At 42.8% G+C, this 17,866-nt stretch overlaps 1 protein-coding gene across 1 annotated transcript; it reads left to right on the top strand.

The window, feature by feature from the left end:
* Positions 1 to 800: 800 nt before the first annotated feature.
* LOC112258403 (trafficking regulator of GLUT4 1) lies at positions 801 to 16,910 on the top strand. The gene is made up of 5 exons (XM_024432760.2): positions 801 to 1,088; positions 12,170 to 12,422; positions 14,332 to 14,618; positions 15,208 to 15,340; positions 16,209 to 16,910. Exons 2-5 carry the CDS (start codon positions 12,254 to 12,256, stop codon positions 16,223 to 16,225), a joined length of 606 nt encoding a protein of 201 aa, XP_024288528.1. The 5' UTR covers positions 801 to 1,088; positions 12,170 to 12,253; the 3' UTR covers positions 16,226 to 16,910.
* Positions 16,911 to 17,866: the final 956 nt, after the last annotated feature.

The raw sequence follows: 17,866 nt of genomic DNA, 5'->3' as shown, positions 1-17,866 counted from the left end.
TGGCCTGATTTATCTATTACAGAGCTTGAAAAATCTGACTCAAATTGTACCATATCATTAATTGAAATGACCATTGGACAGCATTACAAATCTTACTGATTGCACCTTTAATCAATGATTTGATACTGATTACGTTTTTATTAGAAGACCACTGGAGATTTTAGCACAGATTTTTTTCCTCAATTTGATAAACCTATTTTCGACAATCCCAATGCGTATGTGACCATGTAATATACGTAGAACAAAATGGGGTTTAGTTGAAGGTAACGTTGGTAACTGGTAACGTGATCAAATATTTTGTTTGTCCAAAGAGCAAACAGACCCAGTATAACTTGGCCTACACTTATGTCCACAGGACGTCGCTAGCATACAACACTAAAGTATCCCTCATGGCTCGGCCTGGCTGGTACTGAAAATCTCCACTTCAGGTGCGATGAGCAAAGTTGGGCCAGATATGACCAAATAATAGCCAAGCATGCACTGTATTTTCAATTGCTGGTGAATACTGTCAACAATATTGACCACATGATTATAGGAATAAATATAGGCTAACATAAGTCGGTCAGCGACAAAGGAACGCTTGAGGGGGTATGACTTAACTAAACCGGTATGTGGACGGCGCAAGTGGCGCGTTGGTATCCTATTTGCCCCATCAGCGAAATAGAGCCTGAGAGAAAAAAAAAATAAAGGAAAGCGAGAGAAAACATGTGCTGCGTCGACTTCTCCCTCTCTACCCGCCTCCAGGCACGGGTTTCCTGCCTCCCCTTCCCAGCCCCCCTCCTCCTCCTCAATCTTGCAGCGCTGTTGAACAAAAGAGGGAGAGAGATGAGGTAGCAACATAGCAAGCACAAGAGCGCAATTTGACATCCCACGGCGTGGTCTGTAGCCTAATTTTACCGTTACCGTTTACCATAGCTTGTATCAACAAAAAAAAGACAATTCGGCGAATTCTGGGTGGAGATTTTAATCGTAGTTTACTGAACTTGTGTTCTCTTTTCTCGCACGTTGCATTTTCTGTAATATTTGGATTTGTGATCAAGAAAAGCAAAATGTTAAGGATAATGTTTCATGTCACTCAATAAGATCAGGTAGGCCTAGGTGGATAGCATGCGGTTTCTATGTGATTTTGTTCATATTTTGCTATCTGTAGTGTACCGTAGCCAGTCTGTAGTGTACAGTATGCACTGCATGTGCGGTTTAAAGTGGGTGTGTCATCATTGTGTGTGCATGCAGGCTATGGTGCGCGCGCGTGTGTCTGAGAGAATGCACCAGTCATTTGTTCATTCTGCAATTTACTCCTGTGCATGAGAGAAATAGCGAGGGAGGGCGGGGAGAGGGTGCATGTGTATTTATGCCTCTCTCTCTCTCTCTCTCTCTCTCTCTCTCTCTCTCTCTGTGTGTGGTGTGTAAGGCAGGCAGGCATGCATGTATATGTGTCTGTAGGCATCTTTATTATGCATTCAGTGGTTTTCCAAACAGATATATGTTAGTCTGCATAAGTCATTGATCAGCTTTACATAGAATTTGCTAGAATTTACAGTGTTCCTGCTTTTTTGATGAATTACATGTGCAATTCACCGCAAGTCCCCCCCCCACACACACACACACACACACAAACATGTCTAGGTGGGCTAAAATCACATTTTCCATGATGTGCTCATTCCACTTTCCTCCCCTCCCTTCTCTCCTCCATCCCCTCTTCATTCTCCTCTATCTAGTATGTCAGTCTCACTCCCTGAATTAATTGCAGATAATTATTCTATGTAAATGTCATCAAAATGTACTATATTTATTATAATAACCATTACATTTCCCATGTATGTTTATATTTTCACAACATTCATCTTTTTAAAGCGAGTTGGGTGGTACTTAGATTTAATTGTATGACTCAACAACGCCTCTTAGCGAAGCCGAACACTTTTTTTTAAATAAATGACATGTACACACAGTATACTCTAACAACCCTGTAAATGGAATGAAAGTATTTACAGGACAGAGAATATCCAGATGTCAAGTTGTAGAGGAAGTAAGGCCGGGAGTCAAATGCACCTTATCGGCAAACGCATTGCACCTGACTTTTAAAGGTAAATTACGTTGGATAGCAGTATTCCCCTTTAGTTGGGCTTTCGAGATCAAGTGCGTTTATATGTGGTGTCTCGATTAAATAGCCTATAGGCTATATGCATGGGGGGGGAAGCCCGAGGCAGTTGTCTTTCCAATTACATTAACTCCCGAAGTATGACAGGCGATAGTTTCGGTATTGATAACACATTTATTTGTCTCTGCCTGCTAAAAGTTATGCACAACGTAGTTCTAGCGAAGTGCACGTGTCTACTCTCCTAATCTATTTCAACCCAACTCTGGCTTTCTTTCAAACTATGTCTAGCCTATTGGCTGATATAGCCCAATAAGCAATTAACCGAAATGTCGTTTTTTCCCCCCGAATATTAAACAACTAATTGACCAACGTCGGTTAAATGGCGTAGTTCCTTTTTTATGAGCTCAACGCGCTGTTTCTCTAGAGATAAATCCTATCAAGCGCGAAAGACATCAAATCAAAAACGCTGCAGAGAATTTAGTTTTTAATAGGCAAATATTAAACCTAGTAATTTGGTAATTCACTACAATAACCAGAATCCATTGCGCATATTCTTCCCGGCAGACCCACACAGACTTCTTGAGAGAGGAATGTACTCAACACAGCAATGAGAGGGATAGGGGAAGTTTGGGGTGTATAGTTATACTTCCCGATTGATAGTTGTAGCAGTCTTGAAAGTATGCCATACCTATTTTGAAGAACTACTAAAATAGTGATTTCGTCAGCTCTTCAACATGTGGCAACCCAATGATCACGTCTAGCCTTTTCGCTAGCCAAGGAGAACTTGGCTCGTTGGGGAGAACAGCAATTACATTAGATGGTTCTCTGGCTGTTGCTGCCTGAGCAGAGATGAGATGAGATGATGAAATTAAATAATAGAGTAATATACACAACTGAAATATTTTATTTAAATAAAGTCATGTGAATAAATTATGGTTAATAATAAGTGATAAGCAGTAATGGGCCGTCACTACTATCATGGGGCTCTTATTAATTGCTTCATTCTGAGTTGTTAGAGACAATGGACTGTTTTGAATGTTTTGGCAATTGAATGTTCTCAATGTGTGGCTTTGGAATTTAAATTTAAAAAGCTGTAAATAATTTAAAGGTCATATTTCATAATGCATTTAATGAAAAACAAAAATATATCGACACCGAAAACCGTTAATATTTTGTTTTTTAAACCAACTGACCTCAAAAAAGGACTAATCGCTCAGCACTAGGCCCAAAATCAATGGTACTTCATCCTCATATTTCTTAGGCTATTTTCGCGCATTTTGATCTTGCCTAGGCTGGCAAAACTGCTGTGTAAGCTGTGTAACATACACCTAAAATAACATTGCAGGACAGTGGTCAGGTTCGGGACCAGTTCTTGCAGGAGCGGGTGGGAGTCAGACAGGAAGCCAGTGGGAGCGTGCAAAAGCAGCAGGAGTGGGATGAAGAAATCAGTCCTGCGCAAACCTCTTATTTAAACTTAAACCGAAAATCTACTGTGTTTACAATGAATGTGATCTCCACAAGCGTCGAGAACATTGTCGACAGTGCAATGCGCTTGTCAACAACGCACCTTTAATCCATTTACTGCAGTGGGCAAAATCGGCCACACAGTGTTTCTTAGTAGTCTTAAACAAATCTACTTTGAACAAAAAGTATATACCTCACACAAATGGTTATAAGCTTTAAAAAAAGAAGATACATGTAACATGTCAGATATAGAGTTTAAATGTATTCAATTGGAGTTTTGCATTCCAACATTACACTTTATATACTGTGCATCACAGAAGACTGAAATATAACAAAACCGTTTGACATAGAAACATCAGATTTTCTGTTAAAAAAAAATTAAAAAGTTTATTCATTATGAGATTATTAAAATATTAATAACATTCCACCCATGAGGCCACTCGGTCATTTGATTGCAGAAAAGGGCAACTTAAATCCCTGCCTAAGTAAGGAAGTGAGGGAAGGGGTGTACGTTTGTCTTGTGGACAATATGTAAGAGCCAGGTTAGGTTGATTGCTTGGGGAATTCAAACCGTCCCCACCCTAAACCGAGTTTATAATAATTATAATTTCATTAACACTTTGGACTCAATTCAATAAAACCCGCATTGCAGTATTTATGCAGTAGCTCTTTTTCCAATGGTCAAATTGTCTAACCAACTACTACTACCAGCTCACTGGACACAGACGTCAATTTAATGTCTATTCCATGTTGGTTCAATGTAATTTAATTGAAATGACATGGAAACAACATTGATTCAACCACTGGGAGCCAGGCCCAGCCAATCAGAATGAGTTTTCCACACAAAAGGGATTTATTACACACAGAAATACTCCTCAATTTCATCAGCTGTCCTGGTGGCTGGTCTCAGACGATCCCACAGGTGAAGAAGCTGGATGTGGAGGTCCTGGGCTGGCGTGGTTACACGTTGTCTGTGGTTGTGAGGCCGGTTGGATGCGGCTTATGGTAGAGAAAGGAATTATTCAATTCTCTGGCAACAGCTCTGGTGAACATTCCTGCAGTCAGCATGCCAATTGCCCGCTCCCTCAAAACTTGAGACAACTTGAGACAATGTGGCATTGTGTTGTGTTACAAAATTGCACATTTTAGTGTCCCCAGCACAAGGTGCACCCGTGTAATGATCATTCTGTTTAATCTGCTTCTTGATATGCCACATCTGTCAGATGGATGGATTATCTTGAAAATGAATAAATGCTCGCTAAAAGGGATGTTAACACATTTGTGCACAAAATATGAGAGAAATAAGCTTTTTGTGCATATGGAACATTTCTGGGATCTTTTATTTCAGCTCATGAAACATGGGACCAACACTTTACATGTTCTGTTTATATTTTTGTTCAATATATATCATTGATCGATTGACTATGACTTTTCAAATCACCTAGCAGTGCTATTTGCAGAGTTAGTTCCAAGTAAATGCTCCAATTCTTCAGCCATTCCTGAACCTGCGACCAAAAACCAAAACAAGTGATCCAATGATTCTGTCTCTATGGCAGGTTTGAATGTATCCCAGCCTTACTATTCGATACGGACTAATCCTTATTACCTCTAATCCTCACTCTAACTCTTATTCAAAATGATAAGAGGGTTGACAGAATTGTCTTATGTCCGATTTAGTCGGTCAAGTAACTGTGATATGTAGTTGTCTAACTTAGCTAACTTAGGTTGTGTAACTTATGTAAGGGAATAGCGCCACATAAGTGTGACGTCACCTGTCGGAAGACTTTGTTCACTTACCAGGTCGACTACATTGCAGACTTTACGTTTCACCAAAAAATGGCTGAGTACCACATCATCGACTACGGAGTCAGGCATCAGATTGGTCGATCATATGATGTGGTTAGCAGACATTTAAAACACCTATCAAGGTGTTGTGAGATCTGTCAGGTGTCTGAAATGTAGTCAGCCTGGAACACGACCAAATGCTGAGAGAGGTGTGTAGATAGGAGGGGTGTGGCATAAAGGTTAGAGGGGTGGGGCTTGATGGGTGTGGCTTATCTTAAGGAGGAGTCAGACACAGCTCAGCGTTCAACACCATAGTGCCCACAAAATTCATCACTAAGCTAAGGACCCTGGGACTTAACACCTCCGTCTGCAACTGGATCCTGGACTTTCTGACGGGCCGCCCCCAGGTGGTAAGGGTAGGTAACAATACGTCTGCCACGCTGATCCTCAACACTGGGGCCCCTCAGGGGTGCGTGCTTAGTCCCCTCCTGTACTCCATGTTCACCCACGACTGCGTGGCCAAACACGACTCCATCACCATCATTAAGTTTGCTGACGACACAACAGTGGTAGGCCTGATTACCCACAACGATGAGACAGTCTGTAGGGAGGAGGTCAGGGACCTGGTAGTGTGGTGCCAGGACAACAACCTCTCCCTCAATGTGAGCAAGACAAAGGAGCTAATCATGTACTACAGGAAAAGGCAGGCTGAACAGGCCCCCATTAACATCGACGAGGCTGTAGTGGAGCGTGTCGAGAGTTTCAAGTTCCTTGGTGTCCACATCACCAACGAACTATAGTGGTCCAAACACACCAAGACAGTTGTGAAGAGGGCACGACAACACCTTTTCTCCCTCAGGAGACTGAAAAGATTTGGCATTGGTCCCCAGATCTTCAAAAGGTTCTACAGCTGCACCATTGAGAGCATCCTGACCGGTTGCATCACCGCCTGGTATGGCAACTCCTCGGTAAGGCGCTACAGAGAGTTGTGCGTACGGCCTAGTACATCACTGGGGCCAAGCTTCTTGTCATCCAGGACCTATATACTAGGCAGTGTCAGAGGAAAGCCCAAATAATTGTCAAAGTCTCCAGTCACCCAAGTCATAGACTGTTCTCTCTGCTACCGCACAGCTAGCGGTTCCGGAACGCCAAGTCTAGGACCAAAAGGCTCCTTAACACCTTCTACCCCCAACCCATGAGACTGTTTATTATCTATGCATAGTCACTTTACCCCTACCTACATGTACAAATTACCTCGACTAACCTGTACCCCCGCACATTGACTCGGTACCAGTATCCCCTGTATATAGCCTTGTTATTGTTATTTTATTCTGTTACTTTTTATTATTTTTTACTTTAGTTTATTTGGTAAATATTTTCTTAACCAACAATGCAGTTCAAGAAAGAGCTAAGGGCTTGTAAGTAAGCATTTCACGGTAAGGTCTAAACCTGTTGTATTCGGCGCATGTAACAAATAAAGTTTGATTTGATACTTCATGGCAGTGTTAAACAAGTTAACATTTATTTTATATTTGAGATAGTTCAAAGTAGCCACCCTTTACCTCGATGACAGCTTTGCTGAGTCTTGGCATTCTCTCAACCAGCTTCATGAGGTATTCACCTGGAATGCATTTCAATTAACAGGTGTGCCTTGTTAAAAGTTAATTTGTTGAATTTCTTTCCTTCTTAATGCGTTTGAGCCAATCAGTTGTGTTGTGACAAGGTAGGGGTGGTATACAGAAGATAGCCCTATTTGGTAAAAGACCAAGTCCATATTATGGCAAGAACAGCTGAAATATGAAAAGAGAAATAACAGCCCATCATTACTTTAAGACATGAAGGTCAGTCAATCCGGAACATTTCAAGAACTTTGAACGTTTTTTCAAGTGCAGTCGCTATGATGAAACTGGCTCTCATGAGAACTGCCCCAACAAAGAAAGACCCAGAGTTAACTCTGCTGCAGAGGATACGTTCATTAGAGTTACCAGCCTCAGATTGCAGCCAAATATATGTTTCACAGAGTTAAAGTAACAGACACATCTCAAACATCAACTGTTCAGAGGAGACTGTGTGAATCAGGCCTTCATGGTCGAATGGCTGCAAAGAAAGCACTACTAAAGGACACCAATAATAATAATAAGAGACTTGCTTGGGCCAAGAAACACGAGCAATAGTCATTGACCGGTGGAAATCTGCCCTTTGGTCTGATGAGTCCAAATGTGAGATTTTTGTTTCCAACCGCCGTGTCTTTGTGAGACGCAGAGTAGGTGAATGGATGATCTCCGCATGTGTGGTTCCCACTATGAAGCATGGAGGAGGAGGTGTGATGGTGTGTGGGTGCTTTGCTGGTGACACTGTCAGTGATATTATTTAGAATTCAAGGCACACCTAACCAGCATGGCTACCACAGCTTTCTGCAGTGATACGCCATCCCATCTAGTTTGCGCTTAGTGCGACTATCATTTGTTTTTCAACAGGACAATGATCCAACACACCTCCAGGTTGTGTAAGAGCTATTGACCAAGAAGGAGAGTGATGGAGTGCTGCATCAGATGATCTGGCCTCTACTATCACCTGACCTCAACCCAATTGAAATGGTTTGGGGTGGGTTGGACTGCAGAATTAAGGAAAAGTACCCAACAAGTGCTCAGCATATGTGGGTACTCATTCAAGACTGTTGGAATAGCATTCCAGGTGAAGCTGGTTGAGAGAATGCCAAGAGTGTGCAAAGTTGTCATCAAGGCAAAGGGTGGCTACTTTGAAGAATCTCAAATATAAAACATTTGGATTTGTTTAACACTTTTTAGTTACTACATGATTCCATATGTGTTATTTTATAGTTTTGATGTCTCCATTATTATTCTACAATATAGAAAATAGTAAAAAATAAAGAAAAACCCTTGAATGAGTAGGTGTATCCACACTTTTGAATGGTACTTTATGTATTTAAAATTTTAACTCAACACTAAATTACTTTACCAGATAGAGCAGCTTTTCTGGAGTGGGTAAGTCATTTTATCTGTATAGGAAAGTCGCTAAAAGCACATTTTATTTGCCATAAAAGCATGGTTTAATCATAATGAAAGACAAACACATACTGTGCTGCTTGCCACAATGTAGGGCGAGATGCAACTGCAACTTTGAGAGTGAGAGAGGATGGAGGCTTGCCTCGAAGCGCTGGGTATCTAGTTATGACATGCATAATCTTAATTAGGTCCACAGAATCATACCTACCAAGGAGCGGCTTCTCTGTCCCAGCCAACCATACTTCATTGTGGATTTTGGCGGAGCCGGTTACTGGTACTGAAAGATTTTTCGGTGGAGTAGTTGTCACAAGACGTACCACCCTCTCAAGCCCTAGAGCCTGAGAAGGGAGATATGGAGCTATGAAGGAAGGAAGAAGTATGATTTTTGTTTTGGTTTTGTCAATGTACATTTTTGGGGGGGGTGGATCAAGTTAGTTTTCCCTACCATGTATGGATTTTATTTTTACACAGTTTTTTCAACACGTCCAGTTGGTGGCGGCAATACACCTGGAATACGTTTCTGAGTGACAGAGTGAGGGCTTTGCATAGGCAGTTTGTTGCGATTTTTGTGGGACTGGAATTTTTTTTTATATACAGTGCCTTGTGAAAGTATTCGGCCCCCTTGAACTTTGCGACCTTTTGCCACATTTCAGGCTTCAAACATAAAGATATAAAACTGTATTTTTTGTGAAGAATCAACAACAAGTGGGACACAATCATGAAGTGGAACGACATTTATTGGATATTTCAAACTTTTTTAACAAATCAAAAACTGAAAAATTGGGCGTGCAAAATTATTCAGCCCCTTTACTTTAGCAAACTCTCTCCAGAAGTTCAGTGAGGATCTCTGAATGATCCAATGTTGACCTAAATGACTAATGATGATAAATACAATCCACCTGTATGTAATCAAGTCTCCGTATAAATGCACCTTCCGTTAAAAGCGCAGAGAGCATCATGAAGAACAAGGAACACACCAGGCAGGTCCGAGATACTGTTGTGAAGAAGTTTAAAGCCGGATTTGGATACTAAAAGATTTCCCAAGCTTTAAACATCCCAAGGAGCACTGTGCAAGCGATAATATTGAAATGGAAGGAGTATCAGACCACTGCAAATCTACCAAGACCTGGCCGTCCCTCTAAACTTTCAGCTCATACAAGGAGAAGACTGATCAGAGATGCAGCCAAGAGGCCCATGATCACTCTGGATGAACTGCAGAGATCTACAGCTGAGGTGGGAGACTCTGTCCATAGGACAACAATCAGTCGTATATTGCACAAATCTGGCCTTTATGGAAGAGTGGCAAGAAGAAAGCCATTTCTTAAAGATATCCATAAAAAGTGTTGTTTAAAGTTTGTCACAAGCCACCTGGGAGACACATCAAACTTGTGGAAGAAGGTGCTCTGGTCAGATGAAACCAAAATTGAACTTTTTGGCAACAATGCAAAACGTTATGTTTGGCGTAAAAGCAACACAGCTCATCACCCTGAACACAGCATCCCCACTGTCAAACATGGTGGTGGCAGCATCATGTTTTGGGCCTGCTTTTCTTCAGCAGGGACAGGGAAGATGGTTAAAATTGATGGGAAGATGGATGGAGCCAAATACAGGACCATTCTGGAAGAAAACCTGGTGGAGTCTGCAAAAGACCTGAGACTGGGACGGAGATTTGTCTTCCAACATGACAATGATCCAAAACATAAAGCAAAATCTACAATGGAATGGTTCAAAAATAAACATATCCAGGTGTTAGAATGGCCAAGTCAAAGTCCAGACCTGAATCCAATCGAGAATCTGCGGAAAGAACTGAAAACTGCTGTTCACAAATTCTCTCCATCCAACCTCACTGAGCTCGAGCTGTTTTGCAAGGAGGAATGGGAAAAAATTTCAGTCTCTCGATGTGCAAAACTGATAGAGACATACCCCAAGCGACTTACAGCTGTAATCGCAGCAAAAGGTGGCGCTACAAAGTATTAACTTAAGGGGGCTGAATAATTTTGCACGCCCAATTTTTCAGTTTTTGATTTGTTAAAAAAGTTTGAAATATCCAATAAATGTCGTTCCACTTCATGATTGTGTCCCACTTGTTGTTGATTCTTCACAAAAAAATACAGTTTTATATCTTTATGTTTGAAGTCTGAAATGTGGCAAAAGGTCGCAAAGTTCAAGGGGGCCGAATACTTTCGCAAGGCACTGTATAACGTTATTTTCGGAACAGAATAGATCACTTTTGTTTTTGGTTTGGGTTCTGTTCCTCAAATAATTTCCTTTATTTTACGGTTTTCGGTCCTGTTCCCTGAACCGGTTCCAACTAGTCATAAGAGAAGTGCCTTTTCCTCTGCCATTTACTCTATCATTGCAGGTCTTCAGTCATAGCCTACTCCGTTCTGTTTTATTGCTTTATTGTATTGCATAGTTGTAAAAATAAACATGTTATTTTCCAAACATTTCCTCTCTTTGAAGAACATCTATTACATTCCCAGAGGCTGTCATACCTATGTGGAAAGATATTCTCATTGGTCAGTCAGTCGGTTGCTACTGGCAACAGTGCATTATTAACAGAGTAGGTACAATGTTTATTGGCAGTAGTCTCAAATAGCATCCTATGTCCCAAATAGCACCCTTTTCCCAACAGTATATGCCTTCAGAAAGTATTCATACCCCTTGACTTATTACACATTTTGTTGTGTTACAGCCATAATTTAAAATGTATCCATCTACACACAATACCTGTGTGAATACTCAATAACATAAGTATTCACACCCCTGAGTCAATACTTTGTAGACGCACCTTTTGCAGCGATTACAGCTGTGAGTATTTCTGGGTAAGTCTCTAAGAGCTTTACACACCTGGATTGTTCAAGCTCTGTCAAATTGGTTGTTGACCATTGCCATAGATTTTCTAGTAGATTTAAGTGAAAACTGTAACTCAGCCACTCAGGAACATTCACTGTCTTCTTTGTAAGCAACTCCAGTGTAGATTTGGTGTTTTAGGTTATTGTCCTGCTGACATGTGAATTCGTCTCTCAGTGTCTAGTGGAAAGCAGATTAAACCAGGTTGTCCTCTAGGATTTTGCCTGTGCTTATCTCCATTCCGTCATTTTTTAATCCTGAAAAACTCCCCAGTACTTAACAATTACAAGGATACCCATAACATGATGCAGCCTCCACTATGCTTGAAAGTATGGAGAGTGGTACTCTGCAATGTGTTATATTGGATTTTCCCCAAACATAACACTTTGTCTTCAGGACAAAAAGTGAATTGCTTTGCCAAATTTTTGTAGTATTACTTTAGTGCCTAGTTACAAATGGTATGCATCTTTTGGAATATTTGTATTCTGTACAGTCTTCCATCTTTTCACTCTGTCAATTAGGTTAGTATTGTGGAGTAACTACAATGTTGATCCATCCTCAGTTTTCCTTTATCACAGCCAATAAACTCTGTAACTATTTTGAAGTCAATATTGGCCTCATGGTGAAATCCCTGAGTAGTTTCCTTTCTATATGGTCCCCGGATGTTGCTTACCCGCCCCTCAGATGGTTAGCTGACTACGATTTGGTAAAATGTCAAGTTTAATCTAAGCAGTCCCAATGAAGAAAGCCATTGCTTGCTGGCTGGTCCCTGGTATACCTGTATAAAATGTTTAGAAACGCTAGGCTATAGTATATTGTACGGTTGATCAGAACATTGCAGGAGCTCTAAGACTTCCATGCTAACAAACTGGTAATTCGATAACACCACAATGCAAGTAACTGTCAAATGAATCATGTTCTCTATTTCCTCTGTTCATTTTAGTTGAAGAAGATCAAAAGTCCAATCAAGACCAATCATCAAACAGGCCCAAACTACCAGTGAAAACAACATCGTCCGCATTCTGCCATGGCTTCCAACATCAATGCTGCCCCCAGTGGAGCGGAGGGAGAACAGCAGCCGGAGCAGACTATCACCTCCCAGCCAACCAGCGCTGAGCACCAAGAGACAGCCCCTGACTCCAGCCAATCGGAACCCAAAGACCACTTGGCAGTAATCAGCGAGAAGATGGAGACCAGTAAATAAATATTCCACAACCCCCCCTATCCTCCTCCACCCCACCCCGATCTCCTCCACCCTACCCACCCCAACTTCAAATGAACACCCCTCTCAACACTTTGAGCTCATCTCTGTTGTTGTGATCTACGACTCTACAAATGTTTGTTTTCTAGAGATGTCCCTTCACTTCCCCTTCTCATTACCCTGAGTGTCTGGCCCTGTCCGTCCGGGAATCACTTAAGACAGATGCATGATTTACAGATAGCAACCTTCTCTTCAGCACCCTTTCTTTTTTTCAATGACTCAATCCTCCCCTCCCTCCACTAGTCTTTCAATTAAACTCTTTCTTTCTATCCCTTTCCAAACTAAAAGTATATGTAAGTTATTGGCTTGACCACACCATACGTCAATCACTTGTGCCCTTCCAAAAAAAAAAATATTTAAAGTTTTGAAACTGCAGTAAAAGGGCAGTTTTTGTAGCATATAGAAATTATACTGCACTCTGAATGCAATAGTTTTTCAGAAGGGGTATCAGAGCCATTTGAGAATTGTACAAATATATTGATTTGATCCACAAAAAATGCCTCTGTCTAGGCCTACCTGCACTCAGCTGCTCTATTTAGACTGCCTCATGAATTACTGTTGTTGTCAGGTTGTGCAGCATAATTCAACAAGTGTGTCAATAACATGATACCCTCGGATTAAAAATCAACACGCTCTAGAACAGTTTTGAACAAGTTAATTTCTTCCAAAGTGAAGGAGAAGCAAGAGAGAGAGCTCTAGATTACACCTATCTATACATCAGTGGTGGTCAGTGCCATTTAAAATGAGGGAGGACGATTTTTCATGAGCATGGCCTTATTTCTATTACATTCTATTGTCAATTCATATTCCATTCACCCAGTTCAATGTAACAGTGATAGGTTTAGGCTACTACATGAGGTTGCTATAACCTAGTCTATGAATGAAAGTTTACAATGTAGGTGCACACAGGTTGAGAGAAAAAGTTGAGGAGTCAGACAGAGACATATTCACATGGACAGACAGTGACACATTCAATACCGCCTTGTACACTCTTGCCTGCATCTAGCTGATATAGGGTGTAATCATTAGTCCAACAGTTGCAAACAAAAGTTTCTATTGGATAAATTCAGGTATGTTTGTCCTCATTTTGTTCCGTTTGCTTCCGTTTAAGAAACGTTTTTCAACATAATTTGCAGAATGAATATACCCCTGATCACGCGTAAACACAGTTCACTTTCATAGCAGCCTCGTTCTATTCCTACTCACATCTATTCACTCTCCTCTTTTCCCTTTGCTTGTGGACTTCAATGCACAACACATCAGCTGTATGTGACCAGGCGAAAAAAACTTTCCAAGCCGAACCATAACCGCTACACACAGCCTACATCGTTGTCACCATATTAGCTAAAGTAACATCATAGTCAACATAGCTAATAGAACTAACGCGTTAGTAAACCTGCTACAATCATGCAGTAACGTTGCAGTGTACAGTCAGTAAGCAGTTATGCCAGCAGGCCCTGGTGGCAATACATTTGTAAAACCAAAAGCTTACCTTGACTTGGAAGAGTTCCAGTGTTGGGTTGGATAGTCATAGCCAGCTAGCTAACATAGCATCCCTCTGTTTGAGCAGGGTGTTTGAGTAGGCTAAACTAGCTAGCACATCGGCTTCTTGTCATTGTTGCTAGTTATCTGACTGTTCGGAATCATAACAACACACACCTTCTGACCACATTTATACACGCGCATAGTTTTTGTGACATTGTCAGCCAACCCGTCTATAGATGTTGAATCATGTCTGGATTCCCGATTTTGGCGAAACTATGAGGACATTCTCTCGTTCCTTCTTTGTCCCTCCTTTTCACCCACCTTCCCCTCCTTGCCTCCCTCTACCCACCCTACTACAGGTAATGGAATGTGTGCTGCCGACTCCTCGCCCACATCTTCCATCTCGTCCCCCAAGCGACTGCAACACGCAAAACCAACCAACGGCCGGGCGCGGAAAGGAAGCCGCTCTGGGTCCCTGCTGGGTCATGGGGCAGGGTCTCCCAGGCCTTCCATCAGCCGTCAGCCCAGCACTGTGACAGAGGAGGACAACGGCAAGCCCCCTAGAGACTACCTGATCCTGGCCATCCTGTCCTGCTTCTGCCCCTTGTGGCCCATCAACATCGTGGCTCTCGTCTTCTCTGTTATGGCGAGTGGAACTTTTTAAGTATTTGACATGTGGTTTGTAAGTGTTGTCTGTGAAGGAATGTGTGTGTGTGCATGAGTGCGTGTGATATCTAAGAAACACCACAAAGATGAACAGCTAAAAGCAGTGGGAGGCCGCGATGTGTTAGTGATCACCTGCTGGGAAATGAACAGAAAATGATGGCCAATGTTCTGGTCAGAAGAGATGGGACTGCCACCCACTGCTTTTAACCTTTTGTCTTCACAGTGAGTTTTGCCTGTGTGTCTGTCTCTCCGTCTGTCTGTCTGCCTGCCTGCATGCATGGGTATATTGTGTGTATGTTGAAGCAGGGGTATGTGACTGAATTACTGTGTGTATTTATTTATATGTCATATCTGTGTTCTTCATGCAGTGGTCCCTTTATATACACCAACTAGGGTCCCAAAATTCCCAGGTTTTCCAGAAATCCCAGATTATGGATTCCTGGATTTCCTGCTTAATTCCCTCCTGATTCTAGGATTCTTCCAACCAGGATTTCTGAACAACCTGGTAATTTTGGTAAACTTACTAGCATTTTGTAACCTAATCAATAACATGTCTCCCTACTCTCCAGTCGAGGAACAGCCTGCAGCTGGGGAACGTTGACGGGGCGCGGCGTCTGGGCCGGAACGCAATGGTGCTGTCCATCGTCTCGCTAGTTGGCGGGGTCATCATCATCATCGCAGCCATCGTCTTAAACTGGGGAAGTGAGTGGCCAAAGTGGCTGAGCTCTCGAGTTCTTGTTGCGGTGCTGTTTTGTGTCTGTCGTTACGTGCAGCTTTTGTTTGTTTGTTTGTGTGTGTTCTATCCTGCTTTGGTCATGTCTGTGTTTGTGTTTGTGCTTGATTTTTGGTGCTGGGTTAGGTTAGTGCCCGTTGTTGTACCTTTTTGTTAGTTTTTTTCCCTATCTTGGCCAGGATTCAATCCGATTGCGTTGTCAACAATGCGCCATTTAATGGTAATTTCCTATTGAGTCGACATATGCAGCGTTTACCGTGAATGTGAACGCAGGATCATTGCTTTTAAAAGCTGCTTTGTCTACAAACACGATCAGATTGAATCCTGGACTTTGTAGCTCTGTTATCTGTTTTTGATTTTCTGTTTGTGGTGGAAGTTGATGTTTATTGGGAGGAATCTTGTCCTGGAGGCAGAGCTGAGCGGTTCCCCGCTAGATGGGTGAGCCGCAAAGTCAAAATTGTCTATATCGTAAAAAGGTAATAAGATTTTTTTAAAGTTAGTCTTAGGCATGAGGTTAAGGTTAGGGCAGGGTCAGCTTACAGAATGGGCACACAGGGCATGTGCCCCGGGGCCCCCAACCTCCAGGGTTGGGAGGGGTGCCCTGGAGGGTGGTGCCCAGGGGCCACTTTGTGGCTTGGCCAGCTAGTGACCACCCTGCAGAGCTGCCTCCAGGACAAGATTCATCCCAATAAATGCCAACCTGCGTTTGATGTGTCTGGTTCTTTATTTGCGTCCATTTGTGGCTGGTTTGAGTCAGACCGTTTTCAGTGTTTGTACTTCATAACATTATGGATGACATCTTTGCAAACACCCTTGTGTTTTCTCTTTTATTATTAGGCATAATAAAATCCTGAGGGTCACCATGGAAACCAGGAGCAAGATCACAAGACAAGCACACAAACAACCATCCCAACCAGACTTTTCCCCTTTCCTACGATCAAAACACTATTCTACAAAAGCACCTGCAACCTACAGTATAGTCCCTCGTCCCTTTTTTTTTGCTGCACGAGCATGTATGGCCTGTAATATGTTCTCTGAAACGGATAGACAAGTCCCTCATCTCTACCTCCTACACCACGGACCCCAACGCTGCCACCAGTGGTGTAGGGCACAGTAAACGTATGTAAACGCCGGATATGCACGTTTTTCATTTTGCTCGAGTGTTTACCCACCTTTTGCAGACAAATGCATTATTGACCGCGAACAGTGATCAGGAGTTACCCACCTATTTTTGTTGACCACTCGTCACTGGCTGCCGCCATCACTCAGAAAGTCGAAGGCGTCATGTAGAACAACACCGAGGTAGGATAGACAGTGACAACCAGACTGGTTCCTCTGAATAAGAGAGACACGTCTAACTCTGGTCAACGATGCCATGATCCCCTGCAATGGTTGCATGAGTCTCTCAGACTGTATTTAATGTCTCTGCATAGTTTTCCAGGACCAGGCTGCTCCTCCCAGGCTGCTCCTCCCAGGCTGCTCCTCCTAGGCTGCTCCTCCCGAGCTGCTCTTCCCAGGCTGCTCCTCCCAGGCTGCTCCTCCCAGGCTGCTCCTCCCAGGCTGCTCCTCCCGAGCTGCTCCTCCCAGGCTGCTCCTCCCAGGCTGCTCCTCCCGAGCTGCTCCTCCCAGGCTGCTCCTCCCGAGCTGCTCCTCCCGAGCTGCTCCTCCCAGGCTGCTCCTCCCGAGCTGCTCCGAACGTGACAAAACACGGTGTCGCCGGGAAAGGACATCTGCTTTTCTCTGTACTGGGATTATTTTCTTCCACTGTACCATTCATCTCCAGTCAGTCCACACCACTGTAACACAACCAAGGGATCCTTTTAACTGTGACGTCAGAAACCATCTCACACTATGGGAGCAAGTTAAAGAAGTCAAAGGGAGGGTTAGGGAGGGAGGTGACAGGATTGGAATTGATCTTTGATAAATGTGATGATGTTGATGGGGGGGCTTTTTGTTCTGAATTTGTTCCATATTGTTCTTTTCTGTAAAGGGGGAGAAGTTAGAGACAGATGGGACCATCTGTAGTTTGATTTAGGGAAAAACCTGGGGTCTCCATCTATCTTTGCTTCATCGTCTTCGTTTAAAAATACCTGGAATCTGGGGAGAATGAGCCACTCTGGGTTGGGGATTGAGGCAGGGCTGGTAACTTGCATGCACTCTAAAACACACTTGCTTACCCCCCCCGCAAGCACACACACACAAACATCCATACGGCGGAATGTGAGAGAAGACAGATGTACGCAGTTACACACAGAGACACAGGCAGGCACACCCATACGGCGGAATGACATTCTCATTGGCTGAGAGAAGGAGGGAGATAAAGAACAGGAGAGGAGAAGAGGGAGGGGAGGATTGGGGATAGCTGCATGGGCTTCAGTCCTTTGTTTGGCACAGATAGAGGCAAAGAGGATGTGTGTGTGTGTGTGTGTGTGTGTGTTTGCGTGCGTGTGAGAGAGAGAAACAGAGAGAGACAGAGAGGGGAAGAGAAAGAGAGA

Source organism: Oncorhynchus tshawytscha, linkage group LG09 (genome assembly GCF_018296145.1).
Source record: "Oncorhynchus tshawytscha isolate Ot180627B linkage group LG09, Otsh_v2.0, whole genome shotgun sequence".
Lineage (NCBI taxonomy): Eukaryota > Metazoa > Chordata > Actinopteri > Salmoniformes > Salmonidae > Oncorhynchus > Oncorhynchus tshawytscha.
This window is presented reverse-complemented; position numbering and strand designations above follow the sequence as displayed.

Coding starts and splice junctions, on each gene's coding strand:
- LOC112258403 (XM_024432760.2), top strand. CDS start 12,254: ATGGCTTCCAACATCAATGCTGCCCCCAGTGGAGCGGAGGGAGAACAG. Junction 12,423..14,331: donor CAGCGAGAAGATGGAGACCA/GTAAATAAATAT, acceptor ACCCTACTACAG/GTAATGGAATGTGTGCTGCC. Junction 14,619..15,207: donor CTCTCGTCTTCTCTGTTATG/GCGAGTGGAACT, acceptor CCTACTCTCCAG/TCGAGGAACAGCCTGCAGCT.